This window comes from Mus pahari, chromosome 15 (genome assembly GCF_900095145.1).
Source record: "Mus pahari chromosome 15, PAHARI_EIJ_v1.1, whole genome shotgun sequence".
NCBI lineage: Eukaryota > Metazoa > Chordata > Mammalia > Rodentia > Muridae > Mus > Mus pahari.
The window spans coordinates 33911915-33934371 of record NC_034604.1 but is presented as its reverse complement, the minus strand read 5'-3'; the positions used below and the strand labels follow the sequence as shown (position 1 = coordinate 33934371).

General features: G+C 45.2%; 1 protein-coding gene across 9 annotated transcripts in view; it reads left to right on the top strand.

The window, feature by feature from the left end:
• Positions 1-22457, top strand: part of Fgf1 (fibroblast growth factor 1) — a 91507-nt gene that overhangs the window by 55518 nt on the left and 13532 nt on the right. For 7 of the 9 annotated variants that reach the window (XM_029546783.1, XM_029546784.1, XM_029546785.1 and 4 more), the window contains one exon: positions 16879-17078. In XM_029546783.1, coding sequence (XP_029402643.1) covers positions 16910-17078 — 169 coding nt within the window. In that variant the 5' untranslated portion in view covers positions 16879-16909. Of the gene's footprint in view, positions 1-8962; positions 9367-9506; positions 9727-16878; positions 17079-22457 lie in introns of those variants that run through there. The other 2 variants (XM_021214895.2, XM_029546787.1) reach the window with 2 other exon arrangements.

Here is a 22457-nt window from a genome sequence, read left to right as displayed (position 1 = left end):
TTATATAATTTTACTTTATAAAATGTTTACATTTTTAATATAAAAATTAACAGGAGAGCCTAGCATCATGGCGCACAACTTATGAACCCAGCACTGAGGAGAGAGAGGAAGGAGGATCAGGAGATCAAGGCAAGCCTCTAGTACACAGAAAGTTCGAGGCCAGCTTGAACTACATGAGACTGTCAAAAAGAAAAGAAAATGTAATGAGAATTAATTCTGGCAGAAATAATCATATAACTTAAAAATATCTTCATCATTACTTATAGACAGTCTAATTTTCCTATCTTTGCCTACCTCCATGAATTTTTCTACCTCCTGCTTTGTTAAATTGCTACCACAGATGTAAAAATCATCCCTGTTCCCCAGGAATGGGGCACCATGCCCCTGTGGTACAGGAGAAGGCATGTGTCTTAGAGATGCTGTGATAACAAATGAAAGCCCCTTCCAAGTCTCCGTATGCTTTTTTTGTTGTTCAAGGAGAATGTTCGTGTTTGGGATCTTTGTGTTCCCAACTCCCTGGAAGCACTGCTAGTCTGTTGGTAAGCTAAAGCACTCCATAGGCAGGATGCAACCAAAGATGAGATGGATGAGGCGGTAACGCTTTTCCTTCAAGGAGTTTACAGCTGACTTGGACTTCGGCAATTACCCCACAGAGGCAGCTCCCTTTAGTAGGGAGAATTAAGTTCAAGTTGATAAGTTACAAGTAAGGGACCGCGGATGAGGACAGAGAAGGGAAGCCTCACACCTGGGCTGAAGGCAGACATGAGCTCTGGGGAGAAATGAGCCTCCTCTCCTGGAGGATCAGCCTGGAAGCTTGATTTCCTCCCATCTTCTAATGTTAATGCACAAACAACAGCATCAAAATAATAAAGGAACAATTGACTAAAGGAATGAATGGCCCAGCCAGCATGGGGGGGTTAATTTCAGACCGGAAATCTGAGCCTGACCAGATAGAGTCTGCTGAGAGAATGATTGAAGAGAGAGACGCTCCTAGACGCAGATAAAATTTCCTTGTAATGTTTGCCCTGAGGAAAGGCATCCTTTCACAGGAAGAAGGCCAAATCCGGTCTATTTTTGTAGGAACATTTCAAGTGGTCAGTCGACTTATTTCCTGTGGTTCCCAGAAATTCTGCAGCAGACTCTGAAGAGGATGTTGGTGATAGGGAACAGGGACTTGATGAGTGAGAATCAGTAATTATCTCTATATTTGCCTCTTTTTTTTTTTCTATAAAAAATAGTCTAGGGGAAAGCCACCTGTTTAAAAAGTGTAAGGTTCATTACATAAGAGCTTAGAGAGGCACATTAAAGTCCCTTGGTATGGTAGAGCCCTTCGGTCAAGAATTTGCAGCCCAAAATTTCATTTATCTGCTCATTCCCTCTCCCCCTCTCTTCCTCATCACACTACAAGCATTTGGGCCAACCCTTGAGGGTTAAGAAGATGATGAAGAAAAATGGACACTACCCTAGGGGCTCACTGTCTAAGAAAGGAGACACACCAAAAAGGAGCTCACGGTGAGGGCTAAATAATGAATTACAAGTGGTGGTTAAGGAAGAAAAGAACAGGAGGTTACACAGCCTGGAGAGATGGCTCAGTGGTTGAGTACTTGCTACTCTTACAGGGGCCCCATGTTTGATTCCCAGTACCTACATGGTCGCTTACAACTGTCCACAACTAAAATTTCAGGGGACCCCCACACCATCTTCTAACTTCCATGGATACTAGGCATGAACATGGTGCACATACACATATGCAGGCAAAATATTCATACATAGACATTTTTCAAAAGTTGATAAATATATTTTTGAGAGAAAGAAAGAAAACATAGGAAAAGAGGGGCACTAAACTTGGGTGAGGAGGTCAAGGAACATCTCTGAGGAGGTGGCCCCTCAGCCACCGTCCAAAGGATAAGCAGAAGCTAGGCAATAGCTACTGCTGGGAAGGACACTGCTGGAAAGGGAACCGTTTGTTGGAAGGGTGGCTGTATGGTGAAGACCACAATGAACTTAGGATTCAAGAGTAGGTGAGGAGGAGGCTGGACTGTGGGAACAGAGTAGTGTGGGGATGGTCTGGGCCACACAGCATCATAAGTGTCATACCAGGATTTAGATTTTGCTTCATAGAAATGCAAAATTATAGAAAATTTTAAGCCACGGAATGATCAACCTGAAACTAGTTTTGAGAGCTCTCTCTGACTCTGCGAATTAAGTAACATAACGAATCATACAAGAAACATGGGCTCAGATGGTGCGTGGTGGCACACACCTTTAATCCTAGCACTTGGGAGGCAGAGGCAGGTGGAACTTTGTGAGTTCAAGACCAGCCTGGTCTATATAGTGAGTTCCAGAATAGTCAGGGCTAAACAGTGAGACCCTACCTTCATAAACAAAAACAAAGAAAGAATTGGAAAGGAAAGAAAAGAAGAAGAGGCAGAACTGAAGATATGGTAGCCAGTGCAGGAACTGGCAAAGGAGCTGGTAATGAGGTGTAGGTGTGGTAAGCTGTCACTGGCATCAGAGTCTGATGGCTATTACCTCAGGGATGTCAGACAGTTAAGAAGGTTGGGACTCAGGTAGCATGAAGGAAGCCATTGTTGTAGGCTTACTTAGCAATCATGCAACATTTTATTTAAAAATTCAATGCAATGGGGAAAATATTTATATTAGAAATAATAACAATAATAATGAGGAGGAAGAGGATGCAAAGACAGTTTGAGTAAGAACGGTAAAAATATGTGAGCAAAACAAACATGACATGAAACCTAAGAGGTGTGTGTGTGTGTGTGTGTGTGTGTGTGTACATGTACACATGGACAGGCATGTATTTACAGTAGTGAGACAGTGGTAGTAATAATCATAAGTTACCATGACATATTTAGGCCTGAGATGAAGCAGGGCAGTGAGGGGGACTTCTTCAGATTAGGGTGGTACAACAGAATTTGATGTTGAGGAGGCAGAAGCCCTGCCTCAAAGTGCTGTGCGTTAGTAAGGGTTTTCTGTCCATCAAATTCTCCACACTGTGAAATCCTACAGTCTAAGGACTATCCCTGTGTGTGGAAGGTCACGTTGAGCAGCAACACTCATGTATGCATGTACTTCCTAGAAGATCGGATCTATGGGAACATCACACTGCTGTGGGGGCTTACTGCAGTAGGGTGAAAATACTGGGAAATGTCTGCCTTCTCTGTGTCCTGCTCTGAGCCTATCCAAAGGCAGCTTGACAGAACGCTAGAACTTGACAAGACCAGGGAGGATCTGGGAATGTAGATCCTTGGCTGTCCAGGGTAGTTAGTCACATAAATATGGCAGCAGAGAGAAGACAGGAGACCCTTTGAAGCCTCTCCTTCCTCTTTCTTGCCCAATCTCTTTTCAAAGGCCAATAACTTAAGTGTCTCCATTTTTTTTTTTCTTTCTCAAATGGCTACACCCAACACAGTGATTCTTTGATCCCTAAATCATGAGAGGGGTAGTGGATGCTGAAGAAGACAAATGGCTTTGGGAGGTCAGATAGAAAACACACACAAAGGAGGAGGCCATGAGAGCTGAAGGGCTGTGAGCACGGTGTGCTTTGAGCTACCAGCCAAGCTTGGAGGCCTCCTCTGACAGAGGGGTGGGCAGTCGAGGCTAGCAGTACCTACCTGCCCTCAGCATTTTCTAAAAAATGGCATCTTGACCGTAACATGTACCTTCCTGGAAACAGGAGATACGCGGGCAGATTTATCTCTTAAGTTAGCTCTTAAAAGGGCATGAGATTTCAGCTCACTTCCAAGTGATTTCATCCCTTATCCAAGGATGGCCATTCCTTCAAGACCTGCGATGATGTTGTTCCATATCCTCCCCCTCCCCCCCATAATATGCACTTGTGTGCTCCACTATGTGGCTACCTGTATATAGAAAGCTATGTCACTGGTTTCTGAGAGCCACAGGGAGCATTGAAATGCAGAGCAAATGGAAAAAAAAAAAAAGCCTTTTGGGGGCTATTCATATGGGATCAGAGAGAGTTGGTAAATACAAGGAAATCTAAAAATAACCAGAGTCCTTAAAAAGAAGAATACCAAAGGGAGCAAGTGTGACCCTGCTCCACTGCCGTTCCTGCGAAACCAGCCCTGGAATGCTTGAGCCCGAGCTCCTGGCTCTTTCGTTCCTGCTCTTTTGCCTGTGATACCCACACGGTCCCTCTGCAAACCCTGGGCCTGGCTTGCCACTGGTTCCCAGCCTGGAATTCTCAGGGCCCAGTGGGGGCCTCCATAGCTTTCTTTCAAGGTCTAGGACTGATAAACAAACTCTATGGCTTTTCATTTCTCCCTTGGTACCTAAGCATCTTAAACATCAGCCACACCCCGGCCCTGCCACCTACTCATCCGGAGACACTTGGATAGCATCTGTCAGGCCAAAACATGAGTTTCATCCTTTGTTTTCATACAGTTTTAAGTGAGCCAGGGCTACGGAAAGTGAGGCTGCTCAGTAGCAAGGCGATGTTGTAAACAAATGTTGAGGGGGTGAGGGGTTTCTGACTTGGCTAAGACAAAGGTTTACTCTGCTGAAATGTGCAGTCCCTCCACAGCACAGTTGTCTAGGGCTGAGAAAAATGAACTACTTAAATGGCTCGCAGAAGGAGTAGAAAGCAGTCCCCAAATGGGCCTCTGAGAGAAGGTCTTTTGCTCAAAGTGCTCCATGAAACTCCAGTAGTTTAATTAAGAATCGACCCACCAAAGCACAGGGGCAATGAGTAACGTAATAATAGCATCTACCAATACTTGTTATGTGACAGGCTCCTGCCCAGGCCTTGTTCTGTTTCCTTATGACACTGTCACAAGATTGGCACTCCTGGTTTTCTTTATTATGATCTGCTGTAGATGGAACCTTTACCACTGTGCTAGATCCCCAGTCCCAGATAATCCAGAGGAACAGAAAGGTCAAGTCACTTGCCAGTCATACAGGGGTCAACGACACCACGGAAACCAAACTTCAGGTCTCAAAGTGTGAGAGTGCTCCTTTTGTGGTGGTGGTGGTGGGGTCATTTCCAAACCTCTAAAGTTGGCTCTTCCCCAAGTGGGTTCTGGCCCTGTCCCACCTCTTTGTCAGCTGACGAGGGTGACAATGATATCCTATGACCCTGGGTCACCTTGAGGCATGAGAGGATCAAGGCAGAAGTGGCCACTGCAGCACACGGGAAGGGACAGCTGTCACGGGCAACTTGCACAAGAGTAAGCATCCCTTTTCTGATGCTGTCTATAGGGCTACATAAGTCACAAAGGCTGGTAGGGTACAAAGAACAGAAAAGATGAAGGGTCACCCGGTACAAAGAGCATTTGTTCTCCTGATCATACTCAATCCACGATTCCAGGAACAGATCGTGGGAGCAGAAAACCTTCCGTTCAGACCGTAAGCTTTCAACACTAAAATGGGACAGGATACATTTCGGGATTGAAAATGTTACTCTATTCATTTACCACCTTTGTTAAAAGGGGACGGGACAATGCTTGTCTAAGACAGTTTCTTTGAAAATTAATTAATGTATTCAGCATGTTTCAGACCATGCCTGGTACCCTGCACATGTTTAAGAACTTTTACTGTTTATGGTTGTAGCCAAGGTATGTTGTTGAGTAATGCTTTGGTAGGGCAAAACTTACACTGGTCCAAATAGATAACAAGCACACTCGTCAAAAGACTGAGTTTGAAGATGTTAAGATTTCTAGGTCAGGAGCAGGTACGGGGGAGTCGGGGGAGAGCCAGCAGGAGAAAAGACTCCGAAAGCACCATTTTCCAAAGGGCAGGAAAATCAGCTGACTTGAAGAAAGGAATGTCCTTGCTGGGCCCGTCCTAGAGACTGTAAAATTGCACAACAGATTAAAAAGATTTTTTGGAGACACATCAGTAAGAGGAGGCTGAAGGAAGAAGATTGAGGGCTGCAGGAACCCCTGCAGAATCACTTAACATTTGGCTCTGAGCCCCGGCTTTAATGCATCAGTCTACAGGAAGGATCTTTCTGTTTAAGATGTGCACAGGTCTTCTGGACCAGAGTGTGCCATTAAAATTCAGACAGAACTGGGGCCAGCAGAGCACACCACTGCGCCAGGCAGCCTCTGCTTTTCCTCTCCGTGTGGATCTGCTCTCTGAAGGCACTTAAAAGAATGTCTGACCTCCGGTCGAATGCTGATCTTGTGGTGGGGAGGAGGTTGGAGGGTGAATAAACCAGACTGCAGAGGATAAAAGGTCTCAAATGGAAGGAGAAATAAAGGATGTTGGAGATGACCCCTGTGGGGAGGGAGTGCATCTGTCTCTCTCTGTCTCTGTGGAGACAGATAAGGTCATGGGCTGAAACTGAGCTGCCAGGTGATACACCTGGATGAGATGATAGTCTCACTTCTCGCCAGCCGCACTTGGTCCAGTCAACCGTGACCTTCTCTGGAGCCAGGCTGAGCCTGTCAGGGCTGATTAAGCAACCCTGAGGGCAGAAAGCACAGTGGTACATACCTTTTATCCCAGTACTCAGGCAGCAAAGGCAAACAGATTTCTGTGAGTTCAAGGCCAGCCTGGCAGACACAACAAGTTCCAGGTTAGCCACGGCTTTAGAGAGAGAGACCCTATCTAGAAAGACTGTTTTAAATGGGGTTGGGATAGTTCATCCGTCACACATCACAGAACAACCCCAGTGGGACCTGGCACACTCGCCTAATCAAACATAATAGCAATTCTACAGGCAATCAGATGGAAGTTAACAGTGGGTTAAACAAGGACTTGGAAAAGGCTATAGAGCGCTTGGCCACTGAGTTATGAAAGTACTTCTAGTTTTTTAAGATTTCGGGTTGGGAACTAGGGACTCAGGGACTCTCTTTTCCTTTCTTTCTCTAAATTAGCAGCAGGTCCTCTACAGCACTCTCTCCATGGAGTGTGACCAATAGAAGTTATTGACACATGAAGTATGTCATCTTGATGTCCCCCAAGTATTTGGTTCTGGAAGCCCAGGAACAGCATGTCTAGTAACTTGTGAGCTCCTTGGGATTAGAGGGCTCCTAAAGAACTGGAGAGGAGGGTGGTAATGTAGGTCAGTAGTAGAGAACTTAGCTAGCATGCAGGAGACACTGGGTTCCATCCCCAGTGCTGAAAAGAATGGAGAAGAAATCTAATAAAACTACTTAGGCTCCCTGTCATCATGGGCAACATAAACTTCAAACCCACAAATTCACAGAGCTGTATTTTGTAGCAAATGACCCTGTCACAGGGGTTGCATATCAGATGTTCTGCATATCAGATATTTACATTATGATTCATAACAGTAGCAAAATTACAGCTATGAAGTAGCAATGAAAATACTTTTATGGTTGGGGGGGTCATTACCACAGGAGGAACTGTATTAAAGGGTGGCGTCATGGGGAAGGTTGGAAGCCACTGATCTAAGCAACTGAAGAAACAACACCGTTGCATGTACGCGATGACAGAACATTCCAGTCTAGCAGAAAGACTCTTTCGAAGCACTGCTAAAGTTCCTTTAAATGTTAAGACTTAAGTTCCTCCCGTGCTAAATCAATGGCATGGGGGTGTGCACAGTGACAGTCAAGTTAGCATCAACCAAATGCTCGCACGTTCTCTACGGTCAGGCTAAGCTCTGTGGATGTATCATAGGCTAAGACTCACAGTGACTCAGCACAACAGTCATGGTTATGGGGGAAATAAGCATCTGCACGAAAGGATAGTTTGCTAATGAATGTCCAGCAAGATCTGAACTCAAGTCAGAGGGTACGCTGGTAAGTCAGGTAGGTGATGGGTAGAAAGAGAAGAATGAACAGAATATATATATATATATATATATATTAAATTGAAATAGAATTCATCACTTCCTAACTTTCCCTCTTTTCTCCCTCTAGCCCCTCCCAGGTACCTTCCCTCAACCCCTTCCTTCTTCCCGCCACTCAAGTGGACAGCCTCTTTTTCTTTATTATTGTTACATATACATAACTGTATATTTATACACATATACAAATATAATTTGTTGGGTCTGGTTTTGTTGTTTGTATATACAGCTTCAAGGCCACTCTACAATGGACAGCCAGTAAGGAGCCAGTAAGAAATACCCTGGGAGAGGGTATTTCTCTCCCAGTAGTCATTAGTTGACTGTAGTTCTTTGTCTAGGATGGGACCCCCCTGTAATTTCCCCCCTTCCACATTAACATGCCCATTGATATTGCCATTGATCCAGTCTTGTTTATGTAGGCATCTCTACTGTATAAATACTCTCCAGAGCTTATTTCAAGCTACTAATGATGGTTTAACAGAAGGCAATATGATTTCTGCCCGGGCTACCATCTTTCAGGAATTTGAAGGGTTTAACTCCTGAATACTCTGGTCAAAGTTCACCTCAAAGTTGAGTACACCGTTTATTATCAATGATGGAAAAAAGGATTTCAGCGCGTGGAAGAGAACTGGCTTGGGACAGCAGGCTGATATGCCAACCCAGGCCGGCCAGCCAGCCAGCCAGCCAGCCAGGTCACACTCAGATCCATACGGAGCACCTAGGACACAGCAGGAGAAATGAAGAGAGCTGGGAACACGCTGTCTCCCTGCCTACAGCCAACTTTCCTTCCCAGAGGGTGTGCCTGCCTCAGGACTCTGTGTGGCAGAAAGAAGGAGCCCTGAAATCCTTCTTCATGGCACCGTCAACACATTTTCTTGGTCAGATAAAGAGGCTAGACCTCCAGATAAGGGTTTTGACCCTTGCCCTTCTGGACTTAGTAATTTTAACAGTATTTGTTCTGAAGAAGTAAGGAAATAATAATTCCAAGTGGGAACAAATGTTGGGGTCTACTTCTATGGAAGGGGTTTCCTGTCTAACATGATTGCAATTAAAATCATCTAAGACTCTTGGCTCAGCCTCTCTGTCCATAGCTGCCGGAAAGCAGCACCTGCTAATTAGGTGTGGATAACATGTTTCCATTGGGGCAAACAGGCAAAGCTATCTGCCAGGTGTTAGAGGCAGAAGAAGTCAGTGGCTTCCATCTCCGAGCTCCAGAGACTATGGAAATGGCCAGTCAAGAGCTGGTTAAACTGTATTCACTCACTCAATCTACAAATATTTGTCAAGGGCCCGTTAGGTGCCAGGCATCTTGCCAGCCTCTGGAATGCCACGGTAAGCAAGACAGACCAGTTTCTGCCTCTACAGAGCTGGCAGCCTAGTCACGAAGGGAAAGATTAATCAAATAATCCCGAGCATGAAGATGTAATTGAAAAACGGATGCAGGATTTCCAAGGAATGGGAGATGGTCCTGTGAGGACAGGATGAGCCCTGCTGAGTTCTGCGACCTCAGGAAAGGCTTTCTGAAAGAACTGTTGGTTGAACTACGATCTGAAGACAAAGGAACGGTTAACCAGGTAGGTGGGGCAGAGGGAAAGGGAAAGTATTCCAGACAGAGGGAAGGGCACGGACTAACGGCCAAGGGTGGGAGGAAGGGCAGCAATCTCTAGGAAGTAGAAGGCAGGTTTGCAGAGGGCACCAGATAGGAGATGAGGCGTGGGAGAAGCAAGGCCTGGGCTTCCAGCAGGCTGTAGCAAGGTGCTGGTGCTTCCCACAGCAGCAAGAATGCATTGGAGGGGTGTGACAATGGAACTCAGGTGACACTACTGCTGAAGAACCAACATCTGACCCAGAGTGTGCGGTGTGGACGGGTGTTGGGAGCTCAGAGTTGGGGAAGTGTGTCTACGCAGAGCTTTCTGGAGGAGGAATTGTGAGAGGTGAATTTTTGAAGGGTGGATATGATTGGCTGGGCTACCATGGAGGAGAGAAAGAACCTACTGCTGTCAGGTTTGGGATAAAGCCTGGAAAAAGTATAAAGGGGGAGGGAAAGGGAGGGGGTGTATTAAAAGGTCAGTAAGACAAAGCAACAAAGTTAGGCAGAGACCAGATCGTGAAAGCCACAGAGGCCATGACAGGAATCTGCACTTACTCCTACAGGCAGCAGAAGTCTGCCAAGCCAACCATCTTCTAGAAAGAAGCAGTCCTCAGGTTTCTGAGGTGGGGAGGTCCTGAACAGCAGGACCGAAGTAAGTGTTGTTAGAGACCAGAGTGCTGTGCTGTGCGGGCCACAGCTGTCCAGGTGGGAGCTGTGCAGGGTAGGCCATGGGCAGGGGAGACCCCAGGAAGCTGCTGGGGACTTAAAAGGTGAGAAGGCCTTGCCATCTTCTGATGGGCGGGAGCGGTTTCTAGTCAAACAATCGTCTGGGGAAACAAATGCTTTCTCTCTGGGTTGAGTCTTGCTTTTGTGATCTTGGTAAATACCCAACGGATCCCTGGGTGTAATGGTGGTCACTTCATGGGTAAGGGAAGATCTTCTCAGTTAAATGGTGGTCATGCTGTTCCATCATCTGCATCCTTGTTTGAGTTTTATCTGTTGGTACTATCGCCCAAGACAAAAGTGGGCCAAAGATTCTCACCATCATTGTAAGGTTATCAACTTCTCGATTTTTTTTTTTTTTAACCTTGACTATACTGAAGCTGTGTTATCAGATATATATGAACTTGGACATTTCAAGTTTACCTATTGAATTTTTCCATTTTTCACTGCTTGGTGATTTATGTTTTTAATCATATCAATGTAGCCAGGGCAACTTTTAAGCTTTTATTATTATTTGTCTATCATGTTTAAATTTTTAAAATACTTATTTGGGAGAAAGAGAGAGAATGTGGGGGGAGGGGTATGAGTACATGTTTATGTGCGTGGGGATGCATGGGCTAGATGAGTACATGTTTATGTGCGTGGGGATGCATGGGCTAGAAGTCAGCGCTGGGCATCTTCCTCCATCATTCTGTACTCTGTTTTCTGAGGCAGTATCTCTCACAGAACCTGGAGCTCACTCAATGCCTGGCCGGCCACTGAGCCTTAGGGACCTGTCTGTCTTTGCCTTGCCAGCTCTAGAATTATAGATTACATCAAATGGTGTTTTCATAGAAGCTGGGGACCAGAGTGTACGGCCTCATCCTTAAGCTCCAGGTACTTTATTGACAAGAGTCCTCTCCCCAGTTGCTCTTCATGGCTCTGTCCCGCATGCCAACCTTAAGCTAGCCTGAACTGAACCTACTCCTCTCTATCCCTTGCCCCCTTATATCTAGTCAACCTTCCCACCCTTGGTACCCCTCCTTCCACTCCCACATTACATATGTTCTGCCACCTTCCCTCTCCCCTAAAGCCTGTTTGTCCCCTCCCATGGCCCTCTTTCTAGTTGTTTAATCTCTAAGCACACTCATGCTCACATTAAAAAAAAAAACATAATACAAAAATCAGAAGATTGTATCTCCCTATCAGAGAGAATACAATCTTTTTGAACCCCAGTTACACCACTTAATGTGATATTTTCAAGCTCCGCCCATTTTTCCCATAAACTTCATTTTCCTCCTTTCTTTATGGGTACACAAAATCCCCCTTGGTGTGTGATCATGTTCGATATCCATTCATCAGCTGATTAACATCTAGGCTGACGCCATCTCATGGCCATTGTGAAAACAGCAGCAATGAGCTCGGCTGTGCAAGTGACTGTGACCCAGGACACACGGGTGCTTTGGTTATATGCTCAAGAATGGTGTGTAGCTGGGTCATATGGGAGTTGTAGTTTCACCCCTTTGAGAAGTGTCCACACAGATATCCACAGTCCTGCATCAGTTTACACTGTCATCAGCTGCATTTCCCAATCCTATCAACTGTCACTAAAGGTTCCCCTTCCCCCACTACATCCTCACCAGCATGTTCCATTTGCTTTCTTGATGGCAGCCATTCTGCCTGGGGTGTGATGGATCTCAAAGTATTTCTCCTTCCATCTCCCTAGTGGCTATGAATGGCGATCCCTTCTTAAAAGTTATTGCTCATCTATATTTTTACTTTTGAGAACTCTCGGTCTAGTTTCTTAGTCCATATTTTGAGTGGGTTGTTTTCTCTCTTGTTTAACTTTTTTGAGTTCTTTATATATCCCAGATATTAATCTTCTGTCAGCTGACAAGTCACTTGTCAACTCGTAAAGATTTTCTCCCACATAGAAGCCGCCTCTTCATTCCACTTAGTTTTGTTTTGTTTTGTTTTTAAGACTGAGTCTTGCTGACTTGTCCATAGTGTGCATGGCGCTGAAGCTCTTTTTATTTTTGTTTTTGTTTTTTTTTTTTACCTTTTTGCTTTAACCATTCTGTATGCTTATATTTGAAATGTAATCAAATATTTGTAATCAAAATATATATGCCTACATGGATTTTTAAAGAGCTCCTAAGCTACACAATTTAGTCCATTTATATTTACTGTGGTATAAATATGTTTGGATTGATTTTATTCATCTATTTTTGATACTGTTTTAACCTTTCTATGTTTTTCTGGATAATTTATGCAAATGCAGTATTCCCTACTCTGTTTCATTCCTCTAACCCTTACTAGCTGTTAGATGAAAATGCATTTCATTTATTTTTAACATCTTACATACACATCTGACTTAATAAAATCTAAAGTGAACTAACATCACTAGAGGTAGTATTAAGGCTTCTGGGTGGTTTCGTTTATAGAGACATGAACAGTATACGGAACTGAAGCTAAGCCCTGTTTTATATGTGCTAAGTCTGAGGACGCCCTTAACAGAAACCCACTATTTTTAATGGCAGTTTGCAAAATGCTTTTGTACATGAGTAGTCTCTGCTACATAACCAGCAACAGGGATTAAAACAGATGTACAGGTGTCAATGTCTGCCTGTCTTTGGTTCTCAGAACTATAAACCTTTCTCCACTCCCCAAAAGTCACTTCCATAACTGTCCCGATGCCCGCGTCTGAATCTGCAACAATGACTTGAAGTCTCCCTTACACAACAGTTACGCTTTGCTCCCTTCATCTTCTTCGTTATCACCTTTATGATCTAACAAGAGGAAAAGCTTACAGAGTCTGTGTTCCTCTTAACCAAGAAAATCATCTGGCTTTCCTAAAACTCTCAGCAGTGTCCCAGATCCAGGAGCCAGCTTGGTGTAAAAGGATGAAAGGGCATCCATTGGACTTGATCTTCCCCATCTCCCACACAGAAAATCCCCTCTCCAGATAGCCACTAAAGCAGACAATAGTAATGAAAAGCAGGGCTTGCAAATCCACACTATACTTAACGCCTGATTTCACTCAGTTGACAGATTCATTTAGGGAAGCAATTTGTGTAAATTCCCAGGGACCTGTTAATGTTGCTGCCTTATGGTTTTTGCCACGCCATAGACTTCCTTTATTCATATCCATTAGCAAACAATGGATTGGCCAAAGAATTCTGGACTGTCCAATTCTCAAAACGTAGATAAATCATAAATAAAATTAAGACTAGGAGGTTCTCTATGCCCCACCCTCTGACTTCAGATGATTCGTAAATCCACCCCACACAGCTAGCAGCTCCACAGTGACACCAGGCTTATTTTAAAGAGGCAACATAGGGCTTCCAGCATTCGTGTGCAAATGTGAACTACAGGGTCAACAGAGGGGAGCGTCTGAACTGTATGGCCACCCCTTGACCGTCCCACTTACAGGAGGAGCAGGCAGAAAATAAAGAACTGTAGATACTGTAGTTCTCACTGCAATCCAGAGGGACCAGAAGGAACTGCTGGGTGCTGGCCAATGTCACTAAATTGTTAAAGGTTCTGGGGTATAACTTTCCGACGGCACGGCTTATACGCACATGTTAATGAGAATATTACTATAATCCGTAGCCAGAGTTGGTACCTCCAACCCCATCCAGCCTTCTCGTGTATCGAACTGTTCGTCTTGGTCCCAATTGAAAGAGGCAAGGATACAGGCAGGGAGAGCCAAATCCATGCCTAGCACTTTGAAAACAACCTAACAGCCACTTCTGGCTGGGACTGAAGAAGGAAGACCATCCTGGACATGTTGTTGGCACACATCATAGGAAACGCAAACAGAAACTTGGATTGGAGGAGATCTGGGGATAACAGGAAAGTTCTACTCTCCTAAGACTGACAATACCAGTGGTAGCCATTAGAGTGTGGTTACTGTTTCCTGTATAGCAAATTAAGTACACAGCTTAGGAGGTATAGGAAATGCAATCAGAAACCACCATTGGAGGAGACCCTGCAACAACTAGAAAGTTTCACCCTACTAAGATTAATACCAGTGTGGCTACTGTTTTCTATACAGCAAACTAAGTGCACAACTTAAGAAGTATTGGTGATAAAAATAAATGGAAAAAAATTATATAATCTCTTAGTGACATTGTAAGGAAGGGGACTCTATGAGCTAATGAAGAGACATGTGGAGTTAGTCCCACTTGAAAGAGCTATATTGCTTTACATCAGAGGGGATCCAGGGAGCTGGGGTACAGCTCAGCGGCACAGTGCATGTTAAATTAATATGCAGAGCTGGGCAGTGGTGGCACATGCCTTTAATCCCAGCACTGAGGAGGTAGGCAGGTCTCTGTGAGTTCAAGGCCAGCCTGGTCTACAAAGTGAAGTTGCAGCCAAGGCTACACAGAGAAACCCTATCTCAAAAAAGCAACAAGTTAGTATGCTGGAGATTCTATCCCCAGCACTTTTCAGAGAGAAAAAAATAAAGTGATTCAAAAAGAAGCAGAATAAGGAATGGGAGTGGGGTAAACGTTGAGAGAGGAGGGGGAGGTGGGCAGAGACCAGAAGCTTGAAATAAAAGAGCACTGTTTGGAAAATATTGAGAATTTGGAAGGAAAACACAATGTACCATGCTAGGCAAACCCTCCCTCTGGAGCTGATGTAAATAACATGCTCTGCCTCTTGCTGTATTATGTGGCAAGAACAATGTTGCACCATTTTGTTGAAGAGCCATTTGTGATAATCTGTCTTTGAAAGTATATGTATATTTAAATTGGGGGTGTGGCTGGGGGGAGAGCAAGGGCATCCCAAACAGTAACTGAAACTGAAGTCCATAACCGGCCTGTGGGACTGCAGAGTCAGAGGATGTACCAAGAGCAGAGAAAAAAAAGGTAGACACTTCCAATTCAAGCTCTAATTCTGGTCAGAAAGATAAGTTATCCAGATTGATGCTTTGGTTTACGATGGAATAGTTTCCCACGAGTACTTGTGCAGGACTTGATAGCGCATGGGATGTGGGGTTGTGGTTGGCCACTGGCATCAGTTTCCTCTGGACTGAGCAGCTGTGTGGAATCCTGCTACAGAGAGAGCAGGGAACAGATGCAAAGAAGGTTGCTGGAGATAGCTAGCATTTAGATCATAATGGTAAGCTAAAGACAAGTTCATGGGAGCGGGTGGACATTTGATGCAATGGGTTAAAAACCCCACTTCTGGTCCCAAAACTTTCATATCAATGAAATGATGTAACCTTCTCAACGGTTAAGGGCAAACTGAGGCTCTGTGTTCACTGACTCCTCTTGAGATTTATCTTCTTGTTGTTGACTTTACACAAGCAATTTAACACTTCCAACCTCTGTTTTAATTTTTTTAAAGATTTTTTTAAAGGTTTTTATTTTTTATGTATGTGAGTCACAGTTGCTGTCTTCAGACACACCAGAAGAGGGCATCAGATTCCATTACAGGTGGTTGTGAGCCACCATGTGTTGCTGGGAATTGAACTCAGGACCTCTGGAAAAACAGTCAGTGCTCTTAACTGAGCCATTTCTCCAGCCCCTCTTTTAATTTTTTATAATGGGAGTATTAGTATCCACATGAAAGGATCATGGTTAAATTAATAAATACTATCTTTTCAGCATAAAACATGTTGATGATGATCATTGTTAATCATTGTTATTATAAGACCACCACAATACGTATGTGTGTGTGTGTGTGTGTGTGTGTGTGTGTGTGTGTGTGTGTAAATAGCTCCCTGCTCTTCTTTAAACAGACAAACTAAAACAAAAAACTTTCACTGTCTTTGTAGATATCAGAACTTTCTTCTCCTAAATGGTTGGGCAAATACATGGCTTAAAATTCTCTCTTATTGATTTTCTTATTGAGTTCCCTGTGTCAACAATTGATATATTTTACACCAATATGAATTTATATATAGTAGATATATATAAATATAAAATGTTAGAAGTTTATAAGATGTTCTGTATTAGACTCTGTGTAATATTAGTGTATATCTGTATATTATAGTGTAGTGTCCATTAGATTAGTTATATCTGTGTACAGCTTACATTAGAAAACAATTAATGTGAAGTTGGTCTGGGCACAGGGACAGACCTGAGTTTGCCATGTGATAAGAGCGTCTGTGGAAGGCTATGACAAAGCAGTGGCCAAGCACAGCCTTCAGATGTGCTGTCTCAGAAAGTGTCCCAGCTGCAATGCTTGCTTTTGTAAAATGCCTCAAGCCCCTCCCTGCCTCCTCCCCTTCCTCCAGCAAACTTAGATGGTCTTGATTCATATTAACCCTTTGTTGGCACTGCAGCACCCTTGGTTCACAGGTGCCCAAACGTCCAGGCCATCTGTGCCCTATGCGCCACTCCGGCTTGGCAGCACCTAGTCAAAACAGTGTGAGGGTGGAGAGCAAAACCTCAGCCTCGGCCTCTTGGCTTCTGTGGGTTTTAGCCAGACCCCAGGTGTTATTTTAGTGCAACTTGAGTGTTTAATTTGAAGATGTGTGTAGACCAGAAGGAGGGACCAAGACATAACACTTTCCCTCTTGACCAAATGATTAAATTTGAAGTTTTGGTTTTTTTTTTAATCTAGTTTGTTGCAAAGTTGTGTCCAATTGAGAAGAGAGAATTGGCTGAAAAACCTCTCCCAGGCCAGGAACTGTCCCCTCTTCTGCCATCCGCCACCCCACAGGCCTAGCCACTTTTGGTATCACCTGAGCAGTCTGTGGCCTTGAGTGACCCTTCCCTTCCTGAATATGCCCATCCATTTACTGGAAGAATAGTCTACAGGTGTGTTTAATTTCTTTCAGTGCTGAGCCTGCCACCGCTTGCTGCCGAGCCATGGCTGAAGGGGAGATCACAACCTTCGCAGCCCTGACCGAGAGATTCAATCTGCCTCTAGGAAACTACAAAAAGCCCAAACTGCTCTACTGCAGCAACGGGGGCCACTTCCTGAGGATCCTTCCTGATGGCACAGTGGATGGGACAAGGGACAGGAGCGACCAGCACAGTAAGCAGCCATCTGAATTATACTCTAGTCCAGCACGGGAGGAGGGCAGCAACTGGGTACAGGAACCCATTTCCCCAGGCTCTATTTAGGCAGAATGCACTGAGAAGTAAGGTGACACTTATATACCAAGCTTATATGGTAAGGATACACATATATCTGGCTTTGGACGATGAGGAACTGTGGGCTACCCTTAGCTAACTCTATCTCACTGCAAGCTTTTGGAAGGAGTCTCTGCTGACCTGATATAACTTTTGCCAGAGTTTAATCACTGCACCCCACCCCCAGGTCCATAAACTAACAAAAGATCGTTCCCCACCCCCAGTCTGACATAAGGCCTGCTCACCCCACAACGGGAAGAACCTGATGAGCAGGGATGGGAAATCCTGAATAAAAGGTATGGGTTCAATTTCAAGTTAACAGGCTCTCCAGGTGATGTCTCCACTGGGCTTGATTTGAGAATCCTGGTCTCCAACCACAGACTAACACGTTATAAATTATGCAGCTTTTCCTGCACGCAGCACATTGTGCAGATGTGGCTGTGGTATGCAGAAGGGGTAAAGCCATTCTCCAGACACTAACGGAGCCAGAGATGGGAGCCACAGAGCCAGAGTCTGACAATTCTGGGCTTTCCCAGCAGCCTGGCTTGCAGACCACTTTGATAAATGGAGGTATGACTCAGGAGAAAGAATCTACCTGGCCAGTACTTCTAGTGCTGGGGTGTGTGTGTGTGTGTGTGTGTGTGTGTGTGTGTGTGTGTGTGTGTGATTAGGTGTCTGCTTTCTACTAAGAGTCAGAGATTCCCTGAGTACCTCTAGGGCATTAGATGTTGTAGGGAAGCCAAAAGTCAGAGTTGACCCCTGCTTAGAGGAGCAGCAATCACCAAGAGCCAGCCATGCTGCAAGCCAAGAGCGGAAACCAAGGAGTGGAGTCAGGAGACAAGGGAGAGCACAGATGGAAGCAAGGTTCTATGGGACTGGCTTGGAAATGGGATGCAGATTGCTTGTGTGTTAAATGTTTAATTATACCTGGTGTAGGTACCACACGTCACAGACTCAGTGCCATGGCTTCAGGGAAATCCTTCTGTGCAGCCTCAGATGCACATGTAACTGGGACGGGTGACGACTTTGTCCCCTCCTTCCCCCAAAAGGCAGGCGCTCGAGCTTGCAGCTGGCACAGGCTTATGATTATGATTCGGGGGGGTTTTGTTTTGATAGCTTGTCTTCAAGCGGGCCTCCTACATGTTTTCCATTCTATGAAGAACAGGTACCAGAACAAGCCAAATATAGAGACTCTAGAACATTCAAAATGGCCAAGTTTGGGCTGCAGCTGTCTGTAGCCCAGTTGACAGAGTGCTTGCCTAGCATAGGAGGCCCAGCAATAGAGAAACTGGACACGATGCCGCCCATCTAGGATCTCAACACTCGGGAGGTAAAAGAGGAGAACAGTCTGAAGCAAAGGTTGTGTTGCTGTACTATGTCATGTGACTCTCCTGAGAAACCTGCATTCAGTACTCGTGTGTCTTAATCAGAAAAATAAAGCCTGAAAGTTTGTGTCCAAGTTCACATGACAAATACCCTGTTCTACTATACTGCTCATGGGATGGCTTGTGTGTTAGATGTTTCGTTGTACCTGGTGTAGGTACCATACCTCACAGACTCAGCACAGGGGTGGCTTTAGAGGTACAGCAGTCTCAGATGCACGTGTAACTGGGATGGGAGACAGCTTTGTCCCCTCCTTCCCCAGAAAGCGATATAGTATAATATAGTAACACAAGCTTTAATTCCTCTGACTTTAAATGTTTAGACTTAGTCTTATCAATTCTTTGAACCAATGAGCGATCACAGTGGCAAGCTTCTACAGGTCTTAGAAACCTTAAACCTTGGAGTAACAAGAACCTACAATCATTGGATTTCTGGACAAATATCATGTGCCTTCCCTATGATCATTCTATCATTAGCAGCATAGGATGTCTCTGGGTGCATAACATTGGGACAGCTTGTGGTGGGATTTGGCGATAGGACTTAAGCTGTCAGAAGCCTTGGGAACCCAGCACTGCTCGGGGGGCTTGTGCTTGGGCACAAATTTTCAAGCCTTACCTTTCTGAGTAAAAAAGTGAGAATACTGATGGAAGCTTTCCTGGGAGAGTTAAATGAAATAATATAGTAACTGCTTTGGGCACAGCGTCTGCCTGGCCCAAGGTAATGGTTCAGCACGGTGCTGTTACCACCCACAGCCTACAGACCCCCTGCAGCGTGTGGATACACAACGTGAAACAAAGGGCAGGAATCTGGGTTGAGGCTTAAGTCTGGGCAGTTATATAAGCTTATTGTTTGCTTACTCTGAAAGGAAGGACAAGGGCCAAGGGAGCAGAAGTCAATCCAGCAGTAAGTAGGTAGCAGTCTGCCCTGGACCAGTTGAAACCACAATGGACAATCTGCCTACCCTCTTCAGTCAGGGCCCTGGAATGCTGGCGCTCGCGCCCTAGTCTGCCAGACAATTAATATTCTCTCTGTTTTGCATGAAGTGCTCTGGGAGAGAAGCTTCGGGTTGTCTAGCAGAGTCTTCTGATCCCCAGTGTCCCCAGAGGCCTAATTTGGGGCAGTCTCTTAATCTCATTGAGACTCAACTCCCTCCCCTGTGGAGTTCGCATGCTAACCTCACTCTCCTGGCCCTCACACTACCAATCAGCCTGCCAGAGGGCATTCCGGGCATGGGGTGCTCTTCCTGAGTGTGGTTCTGTCGCCCTCTTCTGCCTAGCGTTGGCACTGCTGAGGCTCAGGCCTCCAAGAACCAGAGTCAGCTTTGGGCTGTTTGGAATGGAAGCCTTGGAAAGCCAGGACACACACACACACACACACACACACACACACACACACACACACAGTCTGCCAAACGGGAGTTCTCTTCTTGAATCATTGGTCTGAGCATAATGAGAGGCCGTGGAAACAGGCAGAGCCATACTCCAAAGCTTCCTGAAGGAAGAGCGCCCCTAAAAGCCAGTCAGATACTTAAGTAAATTATAAACCCCACAAAATACAACCAACTTGCTTCAGAGCCCTGAAAGACAAAAAAAAAAAAAAAAAAAAAAAAAAAAAAAAAAAAAAAAAAAAAAAAAAAAAAAAAAACTAACTCCTTTCACGGTGTCTATTAANACAAAATACAACCAACTTGCTTCAGAGCCCTGAAAAAAAGAAAAAAAAAAAAAAAAAAAAAAAAAAAAAAAAAAAAAAACAAGCAAACAAAAAAAAACTAACTCCTTTCACGGTGTCTATTAATCCTCAGTGAGTTGACACACTTCGAGCGAGCACAGTGAGATTATCCAAATTTGTCTGTCTTACCCTTGGGAATCCATGGCATCAACCTTCAGAGGATGCCGTATATTGATTGTCCTAAAATAGATTTAAGCAAAATGTCTCAACCAGATTCCTGGGGGGACGGGGTCTGAGCTTGTGGCTTCACCGAGGCTTGGGACAGAGCCACAGGCAATTATCCACACACGATATCATGCTAGGTACACTGTCATGGCAGAGATGATAGAGGCGAGCAGACGTCAGGGGCTGCCGATTCTGGAATCCGTGGGGATGCAGTTTGTGGAAAGGCTGCTTTTGACAGCAGAGTGCTGGTCCTGAGAGACAAGCAGCGAGTGTCCCTTTAAGACACGGAGTGTGTGAGGGATGCCACAGCCCGGTGCGACTCCTCCTGGAAGTTACACTTCTGCATTTACTCATCTGGTTTTCCACTGGACTTCTCTCCTGCAGGGCCCCCTGAGTACAAGGACTCTGGCTCTCACTGCAGCTTTTGTGTCCAGTGTACTGACCGTCCCTTGGGTAGGTGCCCAGTGAGCATTTAAAATGATGAGCCACCGACTTGTATTGTTGGCAGAGAAATTTAAATCCAACAACAGGTCAAGAAATGCCAGTCAAGCACTGACACATGCTAGCCCTGCACAGGGAACAACATTCCCAGCTAACAACAGCCCTCTGAGGTTACTAGTCACTGTCATGCTGAAAACCCAAATGCTGATATGATGTGACCAGCCCCTCACAGGGACAGCATGTGGAGCCTATCTCTCTGTCCTAATACTGACCTGCTTCCCCTGAGGATCCCACCACTCTGATCCTAACATTTTCACCCCACAAACAAATGACACTGACATGCTTATCCTATCTCGAAGTACAGATAGGCAAGGCCAGACAGGCTGACGTCTTCTTACTGTATTTACCAGAGATCTGTGCCACCTTGTGGCATTTACTTTCCCTCTCTGTGCCTCATTTTCCTTGTTTTGAAAACAAGCATGCTAACAGTGATCTATGTCACTGCAAAGTAGAGTGTCCCAGCACACCGTCAGGCACCGTTCAAAAAGGTGACATTCTCCATGGTTGTCATTGTCTTCCTCCCTAGGACTGTTAGCTGGCCATTAAACAAATGTTAAACGTGCTCACAGAACTTCCAGTGACCTTACACCCCAGTTTCTCTGGGGCTGTCTTGATTGAAACCCCCGCAACCTGGCATAGAGCCACAGCCTGCCCAAGCCGTAGCCCACCAGGTTCTGCCCATTTTACTTCCCTGGCACAGAGGCCACCAAGGCAAAAGTTCTAAGCTTGTCTGCTTCTCCTGCCAGACTTTCCTTTCTGGAGAAGGCGTGCCAGGACCTACTCTTCCATGAGATCAGCAACTGGAACAGCAGCTGGAGAGACAGGAATGGCACACTCCTCAGCATCCCTAAGCTCTGGCCTCCGTGTGGAGTGCCCAGCACCCTGCCCCCAGCCTCCCTCAGCACGTAGAAAGGAGACTAGGGATAGGAGAGGGGGGATCCTCGGCCCCACTTGCCACACAGATGGAAATGTTCTTCAGCAGAGTGTGTGCCAATCAAATATTTATAAATCTAGCCACATCCTAAAGGCACCAGGGGAGTTTGCTGGTCCAAAGGATCTTACTGCACTGCCCTGGATCCAAGCAGACCACACTCTAGTGAATCCCTCCCCGGATTCTGTTTGGGAGGAGTCCAGACTTCCGTTGTCTGGTCTGATGGGAATCCACATTTAATGGCGAAGGCATTCTATTCCCCACCAGCTTGGACTCCAAGTCAGAACAGCTTTCCAAATAACCACACTGGGGAGGTCTGGGCCCTGCTCCTGTAGCCAGAGAGAGGGGCAGGCCTACAGGAAGGAATGTCCCCCCCCCAACAGGATGTGTCAGCCTGCCATATGCAATACATCAGCCTCCCGGGTCCCCGAGTCTAACCCAAGACCCCTTATTTGATTATAGGGGAATTCTTCTAGAAAACCTACATTATACATATGAACACACACATACACACAAATGTGTCAATCTCTGGACTGAATAAAAAAAAAAAAAACTCCCTGACTTTTTCCCAGA